This window comes from Coregonus clupeaformis, chromosome 14, assembly GCF_020615455.1.
Source record: "Coregonus clupeaformis isolate EN_2021a chromosome 14, ASM2061545v1, whole genome shotgun sequence".
Classification (NCBI taxonomy): Eukaryota; Metazoa; Chordata; class Actinopteri; order Salmoniformes; family Salmonidae; genus Coregonus; species Coregonus clupeaformis.
The window spans coordinates 42,839,588-42,861,164 of NC_059205.1; the positions used below are offsets into that span (position 1 = coordinate 42,839,588).

Below are 21,577 nucleotides of genomic sequence, written 5' to 3' on the forward strand. Positions count from 1 at the left end.
CGTCTGCTCAGATCCAGCCTAGAAATTGGACAGCTCCAATTCGATTTCCCCCCTTCCACCACCCGCATGCTGAAGTTATCAGTGGGCATTAGAATTATACCATCAGTCAAGGCCTTCCCCAATCCCATTCCAGAATTCACATTATAATTATATTTATCCTCCGTCTTCGCTTGTTATTTCCTTTGGCTTCTGTCGCCTTAGCCCAGCCACATGGGCCTCTTATCTGTTTCGTGTTTCTGCTTTGGAAAGGATTATCTCTTTCATTGCATAGTATTGATGACTGAAATACACTTTTCATTTATGTGAGTAATGTGTCCCTTATTCAGAGTATATCCAGATAAGCTTCAGCTAAAGCTCAGGTCATGATGGATGGCTAACGCTGGCTTCATACTGTGGCTGTGGATCCTCTTCCTTTGACTGTCAGACCCTGCCGCTTGGAATGTCCACTTTGAATGTCCACTTGGGAATGGTAGTGTCCACTTGGGATGTCCACCTGACCTGATCACCTATTTACTTGTCTATTGAGTCCTATATGCATTCCATGATCAAGTGGAAGAAACATAAGTTCATGCCCCTGTACCCATAGTCATTTACTAAATGACCTGCAAGTAACCCCTTCTAACTGACCAGCGACCCTCTCTCTCTCTCTCTCTCTCTCTCTCTCTCTCTCTCTCTCTCTCTCTCTCTCTCTCTCTCTCTCTCTCTCTCTCTCTCTCTCTCTCTCTCTCTCTCTCTCTCTCTCTCCCCCTCCCTCCCTCCCTCTCTCTCTGTGTCTCTGTCTCTGTGTGCGTCTCGCTCTCTCTCTCTCTAGTGAACTATATAGGGTGTAGGGTGGTATTTGAGATGCAGATGTTGTGTTCTCCTTAATCATATGTAGTGGTCAGTGTATGGTGTAGGGCCTTTGCTCCTCTCTGGACATGGTGAAAGAATCAGCCTGCTGAGTGAGGGTCATGTCCAGTCTGTGCTGCTCCCTCCAGCTGCTGAATAACCTGAAGATGGGCAGGGTCCATAGACTATGTACATGTAATCTAATTATTTGACCTAAATGGATTTACAGTATCTGATTAACGGGAAAAAAACCAGGGTAGAATATTGTATTAGAACAGGAGAATATTGTATTAGAACAAGGGAAAATTGTATTAGAACAAGGGAATATTCTATTACAACAGGAGAATATTGTATGATAAGAGTAGAATATTCTATTAGAACGGGAGTATTCTATTAGAACGGGGGAATATTCTATAAGAACGGGGGGATATTCTATTGGAACAGGAGAATATTCCATTAGAACAGGAGAATATTCAATTAGAACAGGAGAATATTCCATTAGAACAGGAGAATATTCTATTAGAACAGGAGAATATTCCATTAGAACAGAATATTCCAGAGGGACTCACTGTGGGGTTAATGGTTATCTACCACATCAGAGAATAATCATAATGTGAATTTCTAATAAAATCATTGAGTTAATGCTTAATTAAAAATCACAATTTTAATTAAACATTTAATTAAACAGATACATTCTCAGTGATTTATACCCGGAAACGTGACTGTTTTGCTAACTACAATAAGAGTATTGAATAAACATATGCTGATGTAGTTACTGATATACCCAGCTGATGAGGAAACTAGTCTAGGTCCCAAAGAGATGTTGTCCTCCAGCCCAAACCAAAGCCAGCAGCAGCTGTAGCAGTTGGTTGTTGGTTTAGTAATGTTATCAGATGCATGGAGAGAAGCTCATCCTCTCACATAGACAGCACAGCAGTTGGTAGCTAGCTAGAGCCTCTCTCCACAGTGAAAAATGAGGCGAGCTGTTAAAACTGATAATCCAGTTGTATTGATCAAGAGCTACTTAAAACATGTACTGAGAGACTCACTGACTGATGCTCAGTATGTTGTAGTCAGGTGCCTGGCTCCCTGCTATCTGCTACAGTGACCCAGCTAAAATGATCAGGGCTGTTCAGTGTCAATCCTGGAGGACCGAAACACTTCTGTTTTTCATCCTCTCCTAATCAGGGACTAATTCAGTACTGGGACACCAGGTGAGTGCAATTAACTACCAGGTAGAAACAAAAAAACAGAAGTGTTTCGGCCCTCCAGGACCGGAATTTAACAGCCCCGTTTTAGATCCTTGAGTCCTCATAAGACTGCTGTTTAGGCCTGTTAAAACTCTAGCTATGTAGATTAGATGCTCCATATGCCTCTGTCTGTGTTCTATATGATGTCGCTAAAAACGAGGGCATTTTAGACTCTCATTATGTCTGTTTACTACCTGGGATTAAAGGTAATCTCAGGATTATCTGGTATTAACAGTGATCAAATTGCATTGATTCTTCATTTGCAGTAGAGGCTGATCAATACCAAAGTCATCACACACAGGCCTAGACTAGTAATTCAATCAAATGCAGGACATTTGAGGTAGAAACCCAGATCATTCTGTGTCTGGTCTAATTTGTTCTTAAGTGAAAGGAAAGCAGACAGCTTTATTTTGATCTACAGTGTATCTGTTTACTCAGCGGGCCAGAGGACCCAAGGCTAATGGATTCAGCTACTGTCCATGACCCGGGCCTAATTAGACTCTGTATGCATGTTCCAAACCTTCTCAGACACGACTCAAAACACAATCTCTCCTCAAAGGGCAGTGCCTCTGGCCAAGAGCCAACACACACTGCCAGCTCTGTCTCTCTGTGTACATCAGAACAAACACAGAGAGGGCTTACTCACACGGATAAAACATAGGTTGCGTTCCAAATGGCACCCTTTTCCTTATATAGTGTCCATATGGCTCTGGTCGAAAGTAGTACACTATATAGGGAATAGGGTGCCATTTGGGATATAGGCTCTGCAGACATTGGCAGAACTACCAACCAGCTCCACGGCAGCCCCTTGAACGTTTTAAGGGAAGACACATTTCATCCCAACAACATAAATCAGGAAGTCATAAATCGAAGTGATGAATTATGTACTACTTTTAGAATGTTGTGTTTATTTAATCAACTGTATTAAATCAGGACATGACAAAACGTAATATTTTGCTTCATCACCTCTTTCATTTCATAGGGCCAGTTTCAGTCCGGTGAAATAAGGATTATTTTGCATTTATGCTTAACAAAAATATAAACGCAACATGCAACAATTTTTCAGATTTGACTGAGTTACAGTTCATATAAGGAATCAGTCAATTGAAATAAATTAATTAGGCCCTAATCTATGGATTTCACATAATTTGCCTCATCCAGCACGACAGATCTCTTTCACATAGAGTTGATCAGGCTGTTGATTGTGGCCTGTGGAATGTTGTCCCACTCCTCTTCAATGGCTGTGCGAAGTTGCTGGATATTGGCGGGAACCGGAACACGCTGTCGTACAAGTCGATCCAGAGCATCCCAAACATGCTCAATGGGTGACATGTCTGGTGAGTATGCAGGCAATGGAAGAACTGGGACATTTTCAGCTTCCAGGAATTGTGTACAGATCCTTGTGACATGGGGCAGTGCATTATCATGTGGAGGTGCTGAGCTGGAGTGGTTACATTTGGTCTGCGGTTGTGAGGCCGGTTGGACGTATTGACAAATTCTCTAAAATGACATTGGAGGTGGCTTATGGTAGAGAAATTAACATTCAATGCATTCCTGCAGTCAGCATGCCAATTGCACACACTCTCAAAACTTGAGACATCTGTGGCATTGTGTTGTGTGAAAAAACTGCAAATTTGAGTGGCACCTGTGTTATGATAATGCTGTTTAATCAGCTTCTTGATATGCCACACATGTCAGGTGGATGGATAATCTTGGCAAAGGAGAAATGCTCTCTAACAAGGATGTGAACAAATCTGTGCACAAAATTTGAGAGAAATAAGCTTTTTGTGCGTATGCAGAATTGGGCTGCCTGTGTAAATGCAGCCTTTGAGATGTGTTCTCTTCCTCTCAGCTTAAAGGGGCAGTGCAGTTGGAAAATGTGATATTTCCACACTAAGAAGTCGAAATAACACTCTGAAATTGTGAAAATTATAATAATGCCCTTTTTGTGTAAGATGTTTGAAAAAAATACCTGGAATTTCAGCCTTTTCAGGTGGGATGTAACTTTTGTCCCACATCATGACGTCAGAATGTGATCTGATTATAATAGACCAATGACTGTTCATTCTTAGGTTGGAAACCCTTGCTCTAGACCATCTTATCAGCCAACCAGGGCTGTGTATGTAAATATCTTCATATTTGTTTCCTAATGCCCACACGATCAGACTAAGCATTTCAAGGGCCAATGGAGGCTCAGGGAAATAAATGAGTTATTTTCATTATAAATAAACAGTGATTTATTAGACATACAGTGATGATTTAAAAATACAATTACAAATATTGCATGGGGGCTTGAAACAGAAATGCCACTAGTGCTTTCCTCCTAAACCAAGGGCACACCACTCGGCACAACGGTGTTCATCACAACAAAAACAGTCTCCATCCCAATGATCCCATAATCATGTGTGACACCTTTTGTCTGTTTTTCTTTGATTTATTTATCCAGGGAAGCCACATTTAGTTTGACTATTTATTACAAATGAGCCCTGGCCAAGAAAGCAGCATACATTTATTTACACACACAACACAATATAGACTAAAACAACATGAGTCAGTGCAGTGGTCAAGTAAAAATAGTGCAGAGAAAGGCTGACTGGTGGTGGTGACATTGTCAGAACAGCAGATGGCTTTTACAGCCTGGGATTGAACGGGGATGATCTGCTCATCCAGAGATGGATTCGTAAAGCCTCAATCACTCCCAGTGGTACTCTTCTCTTCCCTCTGGAGTCCAGTAAGAACGCTGGCCTCCAACCCTCATATTAATATGACCAGAATGAGTGTTTTCCATTTATACTGTGTACCATTCGATCTGTGAGATGCTCCTGTTGTGTCCTGAGGCTGGGAAGAAAGAGGAGCACTGAAAGAGGCCATTCCGATATAATCCAGGGGATCAGGAGCCTTTGGATCAGCTGCTACTGTCACTTACTGTACGTTCTACTGTAGGGGGTTCCCCTATAGACAGCCTTTGATTTGGAGTGGGAGAATTGATAGGGACTGTAATGTGACAGTAGCCTGGTTTCTTGATCAGTTTGTACTGTCTAGCTCCCATAGGAGTTGACAAGAACACACAAACCGATCTTGGACCAGGCTAATGTGACAGCTTCCAACGCCGTCGGCAAGAAGTTGAGTTTTGGTCATGGCCTCAAAGTTTGACCCACCGCTTTCTCTTTACCGCTCAAACCTGAGCTTCAGGTTTTAGATTTATGGCAGCGAACTCCTGCTGTCGATTTTGAGGGGAAATAATTAAAGTACTGTAAGCTTCTACGTTCACCCAGGGCCACACAGACATGAGTCAGCATCTAGGGGACAGATCCACTGTCTCCTCCAGGTCAAGGCCGGACCCAGAGCTGTGGCCCCATTCCAAGGCTACTGTTCCCTGAAAACTGATGGGAATATCTGGGCCTCCAAGCACTTTTTGAAGTGGTTTTGTTTGGTTGTGGTTTTCACGGCTGACATCATCGTGTTATGCCTCTTTATCGTGTCCTGACCAAGCTTTAAGCCACAGACAGAACTCAAAGGGCACATCCTATCATAACATGAAATAAATCGCTTTCCAGGCTGCCCAGTCAGCAGCCAGGCCAATTCTATGTCCCAAATGGCTCCTTATATAGTGCACTACTTTTGACCAGGGCCCATAGGGCTTTGCAAAGAAAATAGAGGGTCATTTGGGATGCAGCCCAAGTCTGTTGTTATTGAGCCCCAGAGGCTTAAGTCTGTAAACACTGACCTTTCAGGCCAGACACAGTAGCAGATATTGAGTGAGCTTGTCCATAGGATGAAACTCATCTGTTATTTACATTTTAGTCATTTAGCAGACGCTCTTATCCAGAGCGACTTACAGGAGCAATTAGGGTTAAGTGCCTTGCTCAAGGGCACATCGACAGATTTTCACCTAGTCGGCTCGGGGATTAGAACCTGCGACCTTTCGGTTACTGGCACAACGGTCTTAACCACTAAGCTACCTGCCGCCCCGTTATATCTCCCTCACCTAACTGCAGGGGATTTTCTTAACTCCTTCTGTATCTCTTTTGTTACATTTTATCATTGATTAAGAGTCTTGGCAGACCAGAAAAGCCTTTGAGAAAATCTCTCGATCCATGATAATTGAAGTCCAAACATTTCTGTTCCATTTCATACACAGTGTTATGATGAAGGATAGGACACACACACACACACACACACACACACACACACACACAAATACTTTTTCAATTCAATATTAGCCAGCCCTAGTATTATGAAAAATGACTGTCCTCTAAAACTGTCATTCTAAACAATGACTGTTCAAAATAAAATGTTCCTTTGGCACTCCCAAATGGCACACTATTCCCTACATTGTGCACAATGTTTGACCAGAGCCCTATGGGCGCCATTTGGGAACAGCCCAGTGCTCTGTTGAGAGCCATCTGTTCCCAGGTTGCATGGCAGGCTAATATCTGATAATAAAGGGTTTCTGTTGCCGTGACCACTGATGGGGCTGTGACCTATAGGCAGGGGGCACACATGGTGCCCAGGGTTCATATGTGTTCAAATGTTATATGGCTGTGTTACATATCACAGGGATTAGACAGATCACGCATGACAGTTTCCAACCCTAAACAGGCTGAATGGGTCTGTTGTTTGTTTATGGAACCAATGTTGGTTAGTAATGATTTAGGTGTTTATCCAATGCTATGTTATTAATGATTGCGAAAACATATGAGGCTATTTCATAGATTATCAAACCGCCTTAGATGGGTCTGTTTTAGTTGTCTGTTTTTGGAATCAATGCCTTATTGGTAATGTTTGGGATATTGTATTAAGCTATTTCATAGGTCCTCCTGTTAAAATTAGAGGAGACAGGAGAGTTTTAAGAGCTGACGTTTTGGGGATTTTAAAGAGATGTCCTGAAAAGTTACTGGCTGTGTTTGAAAGTTGAAAAGTCAACTTCTGATCTCTCTACTGCTGATGCTCTCTAGTCACCTGTCCTGACATGGCTGTTCAGAGTTGGGGAGTCTAACAGAGATGTCAGGTTTTAATTAGCTTCACTCTATGGGAGCACAGATGACCTTCACACCTGTCTGTCCTCTCACGTACATATAGATAGCCCACCTCTCCCCTACCCCTCTCTCTCCCCCTTCTCTCTCTCCCCCTTTCTCTCTCCCCCCCCTCTCTCCCCCCATGTAATCTTCATCAGTGCTTCTGGGACGAGGTCTGCTCCATTGGAAAATGCAGAGACTTCCGCCCTCTTTCTCTCTGGTCAAAGTCAATTCAATAATTAGGCAGGCAAGCCAGGTGATGTGTTTTAATGGCTTGGTTGTTATGAGCAGGCCTAAAGACAATTGAGGGTGAGTGATGTGTGGCCTGAGGAAGTAGCTAGACTAGTTACTACTGTTCATTACTCTGCTTTGTTCATGTCTGCTTCCCAAATGCACCCAATTCCCTTTATAGTGCACTGCCTTTGACCAGGACCCATTGCGCTGTGGTCAAAAGTGGGTCCATTTGGGACATACCCCATGGTTATAAATAAAACATGAGTATATATTAGTTTGATTCATGTTGTCTGAGGCTCTACTGTGTATTGCAGTCCCTTCTCTTATTATAGATATACAGTGGGGGGGGAAAGGATTTAGTCAGCCACCAATTGTGCAAGTTCTCCCACTTAAAAAGATGAGAGATGCCTGTAATTTTCAAAATGAGGGAAAAAAATCCAGAAAATCACATTGTAGGATTTTTTATGAATTTATTTGCAAATTATGGTGGAAAATAAGTATTTGGTCAATAACAAAAGTTTCTCAATACTTGTTATATACCCTTTGTTGGCAATGACACAGGTCAAATGTTTTCTGTAAGTCTTCACAAGGTTTTCACACTCTGTTGCTGGTATTTTGGCCCATTCCTCCATGCAGATCTCCTCTAGAGCAGTGATGTTTTGGGGCTGTCGCTGGGCAACATGGACTTTCAACTCCTTCCAAAGATTTTCTATGGGGTTGAGATCTGGAGACTGGCTAGGCCACTCCAGGACCTTGAAATGTCTTCTTACGAAGCCACTCCTTCGTTGCCCGGGCGGTGTGTTTGGTGATCATTGTCATGCTGAAAGACCCAGCCACGTTTCATCTTCAATGCCCTTGCTGATGGAAGGAGGTTTTCACTCAAAATCTCACGATACATGGCCCCATTCATTATTTCCTTTACACAGATCAGTCGTCCTGGTCCCTTTGCAGAAAAACAGCCCCAAAGCATGATGTTTCCACCCCCATGCTTCACAGTAGGTATGGTGTTCTTTGGATGCAACTCAGCATTCTTTGTCCTCCAAACACGACGAGTTGAGTTTTTACCAAAAAGTTATATTTGGTTTCATCTGACCATATGACATTCTCCCAATCCTCTTCTGGATCATCCAAATGCACTATAGCAAACTTCAGATGGGCCTGGACATTGTAACGGTTTTGACTTGAGGTTATTTATAGGGGTGCCAGGTAGGTTGTGCCTACTAGAGAAAGCATGGGTTTCTCCTTTTAGATTGGGAGGGAATGAGTCCCATCTGGTCCGTCAAGTCACACCAATACAAAGGACTTATGTAAAAGTCAAGATGGAAATATACTTTTCATAAACCCCTTAAAACCTTGGAAAGAACTTCAAACAAGTGTATTCTTTTGCGTGGTTGTATTAACAACATAAATGATCACACACACCCACACACAACAATATAACAAATCAATGCACTTATGTTCATTTAGAAATGTCCTGTACCTCGGGCATAACAAGAGTCCAGCCCGGTAAATAAGTTCAGTGACTCAAGTGTCCTTAGTCCCGCAACGTTTGTCCGTAGCATAAACCCAGTATATCCATACACTCAAAATAACACTTATTTTGTAACACAACTATAAAGCGTATCAAAGACTACCCAAAGAATAATACGTCCTCACAACTACATAAATCACAGTATACATCACCCCAAACAAATGAAATACCGTGTACAAAAAGTTGTAGTCAGTCGGTCAGTCAGACAATCCGCCAACAGCTCTCCAGCGGAGAAAAGGCCACGAAAACCAACGGAGAGTTGTAGTCCACAGACGCACAGAGTGGATCCAATCCTGGGTAAACTCGCTTTAAGGCTACAAAACACACTGTAAGGCAACAAAACAAACGTAATGGCGAAGCTTCATGAACTGAAGGTAGTACACATCCTCATTCATGTCTCAATCACCACTTTTTCTTTTGCGCAGCTGATGCTGGCTATTTAATGAGGAATTAAAGGGGAAGCGCCCTATTAGAAGGAGAAGCACTGAGACGGTTCAGAAATATTCAGGGCCGTCACACACCCCCTCCCCTGGAAAAAGCCGACCATTGCCGGGAAGGCAGATCTTGGTCGGGGAAACCGAGAAAGGTCTCCTCATCACTTTCCTCTACAAAAATATTCATTACTTTTTGGCGCTCACGCTCCTCAGCTGAGGGGTCACAGGCATTAAGCCGTGAGACTTCTGGGTCTGGGAATCCGAGAAAAGTCTCCTTACTTTCCTCTTCAAAGATCTCCAGGACCTTGCGGCGCTCAATCTCCTCCAATTCCTCAGCTGAGGGGTAACAGGCCTTAAGGCGTGAGACATGGACAACGCGCATATCTTCACCTGTGTCCTCTTTCACCACTCGGTAGTTCAAAGGGCCCATCTGCTCCACAATCCTATATGGTCCTTGCCATTTAGGAGCGAGCTTGGCCGAGAAGAATTGTTCAGCTTTCGAGTAAGGATGAGAGCGAAGCCACACCCGATCACGAAGCTGGAACTGCATGTCTCGTCTGTTCTTATCATAATTTCTCTTCTGCTTGAGTCGAGCCTGGATCATGTTCCTTGAGACAAGAGCTCTCAAGTCGTGGAGATGGACTACCTGGTCATAGCAAGCAGCGTCTGGAGTAAGCTGCTGGGGCTGTAGCACCATATCCAAGGGTCCTCGGAGGAGACGACTTAGGTTCAGCTCTGCAGGTGTGACTCCAGTGGACTCTTGCACAGCAGAATTCAGGGCAAATCGAAACTCGTGAAGGTGCTTGTCCCAGTGTTTGTGCTGGGTCCCTACATAGGAAGCAACCATTGTCTTCAAGGTTCGATTTACTCTCTCAGTGAGGTTGGTCTGTGGGTGATAGGCTGTGGTCAACTTCTGTCTCAGGTTCCATCTTTGGCAGGTCTCCCCAAAGAGATCAGAGACAAATTGGGAACCTCGATCAGACAGGATGTAATCAGGCACTCCCCAGCGAGTCAGGATCTCTTTCGTAAGGATGTTAGAGACGGTCCTCGCTGTGGCCTGACGCAGGGCAAAGAGCTCAACCCACTTGGAATAGTAATCAACAAAAACAAGCATGTACACATTCTGATTGGAGCTTCTAGGAAATGGACCCATCAAATCCACTCCTAACATTTCCCAAGGTCGGGTAACCACAGTTTGCTGCAACTTGCCAGCAGGTTTTCTACCTTCTGGTTTGTACATTTGACAAACCTGACAGTTTCGGATATGTGACTTCACATCCATGCTCAGATGTGGCCAGTACAGTAATGCTTGCAAACGTTTGTAGGTTTTGAACCTGCCCAAATGACCAGCTAATGGGTCTTCATGGAAATGTTGAAGCAGTTGAAGGCGTAGAGTTTCAGGTATGTACATTTGGTAGAGTGTTCTGTGAGGTAGTTGTACAACTCGGTAGACTTTGTCTTCAATGATGGTCAACTTTGTGGTAGGGTTGACCATCTTTTCTCCATCTTCCAGGATAGTCTGGTACAAAGCCTGTACTTCGGGATCATCCTGTTGGGCTTTCCAAATGACCTCATCAGAGATGGGAAAGTCAGTTTTGGGTGAGTCTCGACTGCTAGACAGGACAGTAGCACATGTAAGATGAGGGCCACCATTACCACAAGCAGGAGCTCTGGATAAGGCATCTGGAACAGTGTTGTATTTTCCTTTCCTGTATTCTACTGCAAAGGTGAACTCTTGCAACCGTAGAGCCCATCTGATGAGCCTGGTGCTTGGTTTGTTGGTCTTGAACACCCACACAAGGGAGGAATGGTCAGTGACCACAGTGAAGTGTCTTCCCTCCAGGTAGTACCTCCACTTTTCCAAAGCCCAGACAACTGCAAGGCACTCTTGCTCGGTTGTGGAGTAGTTCCGTTCTGCTCCATTCAATGTCCGACTGGCGAACGCTAGCACTTCTTCAGTACCAAGTCCAGTCTGTTGGACTAGGACAGCACCAAGTCCAACATCACTTGCATCAGTGTAAACAACAAAAGGGAAATCAAAGTTGGGATGACCCAAAATGGGAGGTGTGACGAGGTGTCGTTTCAGGGTTTCAAAGGAGTTCTGGCACTCTGCCGTCCATCGGAATTTCGCTCCTTTTCGCGTCAACCCGTTGAGGGGTTCTGCCACCTGGGAGAAGTTCCACACAAACCGATGGTATCATCCAGCCATCCCAAGGAACCGTTGAAGGGCCTTGAGTGTGGTTGGCACAGGGAAGTCTTGTACAGCCTTGGTCTTTTCAGGATCCACATGAATACCATCACAAGACACAATATGGCCAAGGAACTTCAGGGAGGTTTGGCAGAAGTTGCTCTTCTTCATGTTCACTGTCAGACCAGCTTCTCTTAGCTTGTCCAACACTGCTTGAAGGTCTTGAAAGTGTTGCTCTCTGTTCTGGGAGTAGATAATTATATCGTCCAGGTAGACGAAACATATCTTCCCTTTGAGCTCACCTAACGCAATCTCCATGAGTCTTTGGAAAGTGGCAGGTGCATTCTTTAATCCAAAAGGCATCACCTTAAAGGAAAACAAGCCCTCAGCACAGACAAAAGCAGTCTTGTCCTTGCTTTCCTGGTCCATCTCAACCTGCCAATAGCCACTATTGAGGTCAAGGGTAGTGAACACAACAGCGCCAGACAATGACTCCAGGATCTCGTGGATGGTGGGAAGAGGATAGGCATCAGTCTGGGAAACATTGTTGGTCTTCCTATAGTCCACACAAAATCTAAGACCACCGGTCTTTTTTGGAATGAGGACAACAGGAGCAGCCCAGGGAGAGGAGGAACGTTCTATTATATCTTGTGTCAACATATCATTAATGAGTCCCTTTTGGATGATTAGCTTCGCTGGGGACAAACGATATGGCTTTTGCTTGATCGGCATTTCCTGTGTAAGGAATATTTTGTGCTTCAGGAGTCCGGTGCGTCCTAGCTTTGAAGTACACACATCAGCATTATTCTGCAGCTGTTCCAACAGCCTTAACTCCTCTGGCTGTTCCAGCTGAGCTCTTCTTACAGCCTGTAAAAGGGAGATCATCAGAAGGATTACCCAGGGTTAGTGGTACCGTAGCAACGGCAGAGAAGACTGCCACATTTGGACCCCAATCATGTAACTTTGTAACTTCTGATTGGAAGAAATGCTTCTTGCTCGGATTGTTTGGAAACCAGTAGCAATTGTGTGCGATATCAATCTGGACACCGCTGAAGTACATAAAATCAATTCCCAACACGACAGGAAAAGCAAGGTTCTTGGTTTGTAGGATAACCGAAGGAATCATATAGGAGCGGTTACACAGGCGGAACTCCACCTCACTCCATCCAAGTGGTCGTTTAGCCTCACCGTCAGCCAGATACAGTGGACCTTCTGTCCACGGCTTCAAGTTGTATTTTGGACCTTGAACCTCCTTCCACAGTTTCTCATTGAGCAGTGTGTAGGATGACCCGGTGTCCAGGATGGCTCTTCCTGTCCATGGGCCTATGGACAGGGGTAACACCAACTGGTGTGGTATTAACTGAAAGGAAGGGGATGTCGGGCGGGGGGCGTAGGCAGTGACTCTTGAGGTTTCAGCTCTGGTCAAAGCACCCAGAGTAGGATGGTCGTTCCTGCGAAGTGTGTTAGGTGTGTTGGCCTGTTGTGATTTGTGGTTTCTGGAAGGGTTTACTTGATACGGTCTTGGACATGTAGCTGAAGAATGTCCCTTTTGGCTACATCTCCAACAGAACATGGGAGGGGTCTTGGCTGGAGACTCTGGCTGTGGTTGATGATCTGGCTTGGGTAACTGTTTGGGTGTCTGTTTCTTTCTCTGTTCATATTGCTGTTGGCATTCTCTGTCCTTCTCGAACTGCTGTCCCAGGCGAACCAGTCCATCGACAGTGGTGACTCTTTCTCTGAGTTGACTGGCTAGTAGTGGGTTGATGTTCTTCAAGATCAACTTAATGACCTCTTCCTCCTCAATGCCAGGTTTCCACCTTCTGCACAGGGAGTGGTAACCGTATGCAAAGTCACGGATATTCTCATTCTCCCTTTGCACTCGATTCCTGACTCTGTCTGCCAGCTCATCTGTGTAGTCCTCAGACAGAAATGCAGAGGAAAACTTGGCCTCAAAGTCAGCCCAGGAGGTAGTGGTGAGACGTGCCACATCCCACCAGTCTCGAGCTGTCCCATGCAACACATTCCTCAATGTGGCAAGGAGTTCTTCGTCAGCCAGGGGATTGAGGGCAAGAAAGTCATGACATCTTTCCAGATACATTAGCGGATCAGGACTGTCATCCTTTTTCCCAAAGGTGGGAAATTGCAATTTAATGGGCATCGCTCCCACATGACGTCTACTCAAATCACCATGAACAAAAGAGCTAGGAGGGATTGAGGAAGTAGAGGGTGAGGGAGTTATGGGACCATGAAAATGAACACCAGGATGCATGGTGGATTGCATCCTGCAAGGGGTGGCTGCAGCATGGCCTTGTCTTGGCTGTTCTGAGGTGCCCGCTTGGCCCTCAGTGGTCTGAACAGAAGTGGACACAAGAGAAGCTCTGTGCAAGGAGTTGTGCCTAATGGAGGCCATGTCAACAGACACATCATCCAACATTTTAACACAATTAGAGAGCGCTGTCTGCAAGTGGTCTACAGTGTTAACCAGGGGAGAAAATACAGAATTGACGTCCTTGAGGACCTCAGTGTGATGATGTTGCAGGCGCCACTGGAGAGTGGCAGTGAGTTGGCTTTGTTGGTAGTCAAACTGCCTGTCCATGGCACCAGTAATTTCCTGTCTTCCACTCTCACTGAGCTCTGTCAGAGTGTGAGTTAGAGTACTCAGTGAGTTTCTGAATTCCATGGCACTCTGTTGTTGCTCTACACTCAGACATTTGAATTTATGATGGATTAGAGTTTGGAGATGTTGTTGAGTCTTACGAATATCAAGGATGTCACCTTGAAGTTGTAAGACTACAACCTCTGGAGATAAACCAGACAATGGAGGAAGGTTGGGCGTCAGAGGGAGGGCTAGCTCAGTACTTTCACACAGATCCATGTCAATAAGTGAGTTACTAGTTAGACCTGTGGCCTGTGGTCCAGACCGAGCATTTAGATTCCCAGGGCTCTGGCCCAAATCAACTCCATTATTTCCAGTCACATTATGATTTGTATTGTTGGCTCGGTAGTCAGAATGGCCCTGTGTATTCCCATTGACTGGTAGGATATGGATGAGCACATTTTCTTGTAGTGAATCCATTATTTTAATTCCACTCAAAAGATTTGCTTTGGTTAGTTCTCAATGTTGAGGTCCCATCTGGGGTGCCATTTTTTATGTAACGGTTTTGACTTGAGGTTATTTATAGGGGTGCCAGGTAGGTTGTGCCTACCAGAGAAAGCATGGGTTTCTCCTTTTAGATTGGGAGGGAATGAGTCCCATCTGGTCCGTCAAGTCACACCAATACAAAGGACTTATGTAAAAGTCAAGATGGAAATATACTTTTCATAAACCCCTTAAAACCTTGGAAAGAACTTCAAACAAGTGTATTCTTTTGCGTGGTTGTATTAACAACATAAATGATCACACACACCCACACACAACAATATAACAAATCAATGCACTTATGTTCATTTAGAAATGTCCTGTACCTCGGGCATAACAAGAGTCCAGCCCGGTAAATAAGTTCAGTGACTCAAGTGTCCTTAGTCCCGCAACGTTTGTCCGTAGCATAAACCCAGTATATCCATACACTCAAAATAACACTTATTTTGTAACACAACTATAAAGCGTATCAAAGACTACCCAAAGAATAATACGTCCTCACAACTACATAAATCACAGTATACATCACCCCAAACAAATGAAATACCGTGTACAAAAAGTTGTAGTCAGTCGGTCAGTCAGACAATCCGCCAACAGCTCTCCAGCGGAGAAAAGGCCACGAAAACCAACGGAGAGTTGTAGTCCACAGACGCACAGAGTGGATCCAATCCTGGGTAAACTCGCTTTAAGGCTACAAAACACACTGTAAGGCAACAAAACAAACGTAATGGCGAAGCTTCATGAACTGAAGGTAGTACACATCCTCATTCATGTCTCAATCACCACTTTTTCTTTTGCGCAGCTGATGCTGGCTATTTAATGAGGAATTAAAGGGGAAGCGCCCTATTAGAAGGAGAAGCACTGAGACGGTTCAGAAATATTCAGGGCCGTCACAACATGTACTGGCTTAAGCAGGGGGACACGTCTGGCACTGCAGGATTTGAGTCCCTGGCGGCGTAGTGTGTTACTGATGGTAGGCTTTGTTACTTTGGTCCCAGCTCTCTGCAGGTCATTCACTAGGTCCCCCCGTGTGGTTCTGGGATTTTTGCTCACCGTTCTTGTGATCATTTTGACCCCACGGGGTGAGATCTTGCGTGGAGCCCCAGATCGAGGGAGATTATCAGTGGTCTTGTATGTCTTCCATTTCCTAATAATTGCTCCCACAGTTGATTTCTTCAAACCAAGCTGCTTACCTATTGCAGATTCAGTCTTCCCAGCCTGGTGCAGGTCTACAATTTTGTTTCTGGTGTCCTTTGACAGCTCTTTGGTCTTGGCCATAGTGGAGTTTGGAGTGTGACTGTTTGAGGTTGTGGACAGGTGTCTTTTATACTGATAACAAGTTCAAACAGGTGCCATTAATACAGGTAACGAGTGGAGGACAGAGGAGCCTCTTAAAGAAGAAGTTACAGGTGTGTGAGAGCCAGAAATCTTGCTTGTTTGTAGGTGACCAAATACTTATTTTCCACCATAATTTGCAAATAAATTCATTAAAAATCCTACAATGTGATTTTCTGGGGGTTTTTTTCTCAATTTGTCTGTCATAGTTGACGTGGACCTATGATGAAAATTACAGGCCTCTCATCTTTTTCAGTGGGAGAACTTGCACAATTGGTGGCTGACTAAATACTTTTTTTCCCCACTGTACATTGTATTTACCAGTTTCTGGACCGTTTCCCAGCTATGCTGACAGAAACAGCGTTCCAATTGGCACTCTATTCCCTAATGTAGTGCACTACGGGCTCTGGTCAAAAGTAGTGCACTATATTGGGAATAGGGTGTCATATGGGATGCAGATTGGCCCATCACCACGCTCATCTAGAATTTCCTCTCTCTCGTTCTTCCCCTTGCAGCAACAGACTAGCGCCTAGCAACCACGACCGGATACAGCGGCTGAGGCACGAGTTCCAGCAGGCCAGAGGGGACGATGACCCAGACGACAGGAGACGTACCTATAGCTTCGAGCAGCCCTGGGTGAGTGTCTGAGACCGGGCTGAGAACCAGGCCTGCCTGCCTCTCCATGGACCTCCTCCATGGATCAACCCCTCACTAACCACCACCACTGCCAGCCTGGGAGGGCTGCTAATACCCTGGCTGGCTGGTTCACTGGCTGGTAATACTGGCTGGCTGCACCGTGGAGCCTCCCACTAACCACACAACCACTGGGCCTGGCCTGAGCATGGACTGTCCAGTATGACACTGACTGAACAACGTCAGCCCATGGAGCTTCTTCTCTCTAACTCCTCTATAGGCCTCCCACCTAACTCAGGCTGTGTAGCTCTAATAACTCTGACAATGGTTGTGTCCTAAATGGTACCCTATTCCCTATTTAGTGCACTACTTTTGACCAGAGCCCTATGAGACCTGGTTAAAAGTAGTGCACTACATAGGGAATAGGGTGCCATTTGGGACAGAACCAACCTCTCCACCGGCATGTGTCCCTCTTGCACGGTCTCCTGACCTCTAACCCCGCCCACTCGCCCATCATCACCACCACTCCCGTCATACCACCCTTGTCATCCCATCTGCCATCAGTGCCATCTTTTGGTCTGTCTGTCTGTCACTCACAACACAAGGACCCCCCCACTCACCTTCTCATGGACCAATGGACTCGTGTCTGTGGGTATCTGATTGTGTTTCCTTGTTGGGGGTTTCCTTTTTGTGTGTTAAACGTGGCTTGCTGGTTTTAACTGTGCCTTTTTAGAGAAGGGGTTTAGATTTAGACATGTTTTACTCCCTTTTGATGGCATGGCCGTTGGCCACCAAGTTAGAATGAGTGTGAACTCAAACAATTTAAAATCGAACAAAATTGGAAAAGCCTTCATAATTAATGAGACAATGAATGAGACCTTTCTATGACATAATTGAAGGTATTTGGTCCCTATATAAAGACTGCCCTATGTCCCATTCTTCCATCCATTGCACCAGCAGTATGCCTTACGTATACATTTTACATTCTGTCAATTATGATGTAAAATTCTGAATTATCAGCAAAATGATTTGCCTAATGTTTGAAAGTCACTACTTTTAATATTTCTATATTGTTGTATGATATATTTTTCCTATAAGCACTAATGTATTTATTGACGGATTTGTTGTATTAATCCTATACATTGTCCATATGACGTACATTTTTACTAAGTTAACTTTCATTATATAGGCCTATAATTTGTGGTGATGTTTTTAGAGCTGGTTTAGACTCAGCCAACATGTAGCAGTTCATCATATTTATATGGCGTTTATATTGTGTTGTCTAAGGATTGATTTGAATGAATTTTCCAACGGTTGTAAACTGAGAGCTAATGAACGGACTCCATTGACATCTGGGGCTGTATGTATCAGGTGTCTCAGAGTAGGAGTACGGATCTAGGATCATTCATTGTGATCTAAAAGGCAGAACTGATCCTAGATCAGCACGCCTACTCTGAGACACCTGATGCATGCGGGCCCTGGGCTTCTTTTATAGGTGATAAATCAAATCAAATGCTTGGTTTTGAGTTCTGTTTGATAGTTAGATTGACACTGAGTGCGCAATGTGTGTGGGAGAGAGCTTTCAAGCTGCACTTTGTTTCTCTGCACGGTCAAGCGAGCACATACAGTGCCTTGCAAAAGTATTCAGACCACTTGGATTTCTTCACAGTTGGGATTAAAGTGGGATTCACATTTATTTAATTGTCATTTTATGTCAACAATCTACACAAAATACTCTGTCAAAGTAGCAGACAAATGTAATTTATTTAAAGATTAATAGAAATGTAATAACGAAAATGTAGTCGTTGCATAAGTTATCAGCTCCCTGAGTCAATACATGTTAGAAAAACCTCTTCTTGGGTAAGTCTATAAGAGCTTTGCACACCTGGATTGTGCAACATTTGCCCATTATTATCTTTTAGATATTCTTTAAGCTCTGTCAAGGTGCTGGGGATCATGGCTAGACAGAGCATAGATTTCCAAGCAGATTAAGTCAAAACTGTAACACAACGGCCACTCAGGAACATTCACTGTCTTCTTGGTAAGCACGTTGTTGATCCATCCTCAGTTTTCTCCCATCACAGCCATTGAACTCTGGAATGGCCTCATGGTAACATCCCTGAGCAGTTTCATTCCGGTCCTGCAGCACAGTTCAGAAGGACTGTATCTTTGATGTGTCTGGGTGGTTTAATACATCATCCACAGTATAATTATTAACTTGACCATGCTTAAAGAGATATTCAATGTCTGATCTGTTATTGTTACCCATCTACCAATCACTGCCCTTTTTTATGAGGCTTTTGAAAAGCTCCCTGGTCGTTGTTGTTGAATCTGGGCTTGAAATTCAATACTTGACTGAGGGACATTACAGACGTTGTATGTATGAGGGACAGAGGAAGAGTTAGCCAAAGAAAAATCATCTCAACCCCTATTATTTCATGGAGTGAATCCATGTAACTTATGCCAAATTTTATTCCTGAACTACTTTAGGCTCGCCTAAACAAAGGGGCTGAATACTTATTCAATTACTATTTTAGTTATGAAGTTTTTATTCATCTAAAAAATTAAATTAAAAAAACTTCCACTTTGACATTACTGAGTATTTTGTGTAGATTGTTGATGACAATTACATCCATGTTAATCCCACTTTGTAACACAATAAAATGTGACAAAATCCAAGGGGTCTGAATACTTTTGCAAGCGACTGTATAGGTTGCGTCCCAAATGTTACCCTATTCCCTATTTAGTGCACTACTTTTGACCAGAGCCCTATGGGAATTGGGTGCTATTTGGGACTCTCTCAGACACAGTAATTAAAGTCCTTGACAAATACCACTGCTTTGTTTGTTTACATTACTGATAGAAAGCAAAGTCACCCTGTTCCCATGACAGCACCATTGAAGGGACAGAGTCAGTCATGATTGCAATCACAATGTATTTATAAATAACAGAATAACCAACCTCTCACAGAATCGCACAGTAATCTACAGTCATTTTGTGTTATTATATTTTTTCCCTACCATACTAATTGCCACATTATGGATAACAGGAGCATATGTAGCTGGCACCCTTTTCCCTATATAGTGTGCTGCTTTTGACCAGAGCGCTCAATCAACCTCTTCATGCCTTCTATAGTGGCCATAGCGCCTGATCTAGACTAATGTCAAGTCCAAAGAAATAGAATCACACAGTGGGTTCCCTCAATATGGCCGCTGGCCCACCCATCACGGAACGTACACAAGGTGAATAGAATTACGGGAATTCCATTCCGGGGCCCATAGGGTAAACAGTGAAGGGAGAGTATAGATGTTACAGCCATGTGGAAGCACTGACCCTGTCACTGTAAGTGCTCTTAGCAGGTTTTGATATTACAGGTCAGCCCTGTGCATTATCTCACCTACAGCCCGCCCGCTGAGGCCTGCTGTCCAATTTCTCTGAAGTCCAGCTGTCTGTAATTTCTGTGGGCTGCAAATAATTTACCTAATTATCCGGTTCTGCATGCTGTTTAGTTAGGTGTTCCTGGTTAGCTGAGGTGCAGTTAGACAGCTCTACGTCCCCTGATTGGTACCCCTGTGGATGGTATATTTATCACTAGAGGAGGAGAGCAGAGGAATCTAGGTTGTGTTTAGTAGGTAGAAAATGTTTTCGAACTGGGTACTACCTGAACTTGTTCAGTAAGAACACAGATTTTCACTTTCCATTGCAAAGCCCTTCAGAACATGACCCTGGTTTCCGTGGGCTAGTTCCATCACAGTGACTGATAGATAGATACCCAATCTGTGTTGCGGCTGCGTTGGTGAACCTTTATTGCAGTCATTTACCACACAGAGCAGTGCATCGACTGGGGCTGCTTCCGCCAGCAGCGCTATATTGCCACACTTTATTGTTCATTTTAATACCTCCATTAGCTTTAGGTTTTCTGGGTCGTGTTTTATCGACCGGTGTTTCCTCATGTTAGGAAGGTATTATTTCAAGACACTATAAAGGGATCATTCCCCAATACTCCCCCGTATTGCAAACTGTAATTTACATGTACATGTATGTATATTTGCAATGAAATTCACATCTGAAAATGACTGTGATAGCTAGCGACATGGATGGAGGTGAGCGGCCTTTACGTGTCCCTGGCCTGTTCCGTGTTCTGTCTGGCATCGCCATGGCAACAGATACAGCACGGCAAAAGCCCAGGTTATGCCAATCAATCCCAGATGATTGCAGGGATTCATTAGGTTTAATGTGCGTGTCTCGGAGGTCCTCTCAGTGATGACAGGACTAATCTCTTTATGGCCCTCCCACCACTAGAGTGTGGCACTGTATGAATACTTGGCATAGCCCATAAAAGTAATTGGATTATTTTTTTGTATTATGACTGATCAGCAGCCATTACACCCACCTCATGGCTAATGAAAGATGGGAAAGAAGAACAAAGGCGTGGTCGTTAGTAGTTACGCCGACATGTTCCAGGGAGGATATGGGATGTGTCTCAAATGGCACCCTATTCCTTATATAGTGCACTACTTTTGACCAGACCCTTGTCAATTTTTGCACTATTTAGGGAATAGGGTGCCGTTTATGATGCAGACATCTGCCAGGAGGGGCTGGAGATAATTAAATGATGCTGTTCCAAGGTGCCTTGCCGTACGGTGGTGTACGCTCTGTGTGTTCAGGAGGGTTAATGACCTGTGCTAGGGAGAAGGGAGGAAGCCTGTCACGATGTCAGCGGAGCGGCTGTTTGCTTCTTTTTAAGGCCCAGTGCAATCAAAAACATGAATTTCCTGTGTTTTATATATATTTCCACACTATGAGGTTGGAATAATACTGTGAAATTGTGAAAATGATGATAATGCCCTTTTAGTGTAAGAGCTGTTTGAAAAGACCGCCTGAAATTTCAGCCTGTTTTGGTGGGATGGAGTTTTGGCCTCCCTGGTGACATCATCAGGTGGTGAATTAGTTGTTAGACCAATAAGAAAGAGTACCAAATCTCTCT

At 44.1% G+C, this 21,577-nt stretch overlaps 1 protein-coding gene across 4 annotated transcripts in view; it reads left to right on the forward strand.

Annotated features, from left to right (window-relative positions):
- Nucleotides 1-21,577, forward strand: part of LOC121580868 (partitioning defective 3 homolog) — a 299,046-nt gene that overhangs the window by 267,120 nt on the left and 10,349 nt on the right. For all 4 annotated transcript variants that reach the window (XM_041895983.2, XM_041895984.2, XM_045224827.1 and 1 more), the window contains one exon: nucleotides 16,473-16,593. In XM_041895983.2, the coding sequence (XP_041751917.2) occupies nucleotides 16,473-16,593 (121 nt within the window). The remainder of the gene's footprint in view (nucleotides 1-16,472; nucleotides 16,594-21,577) is intronic.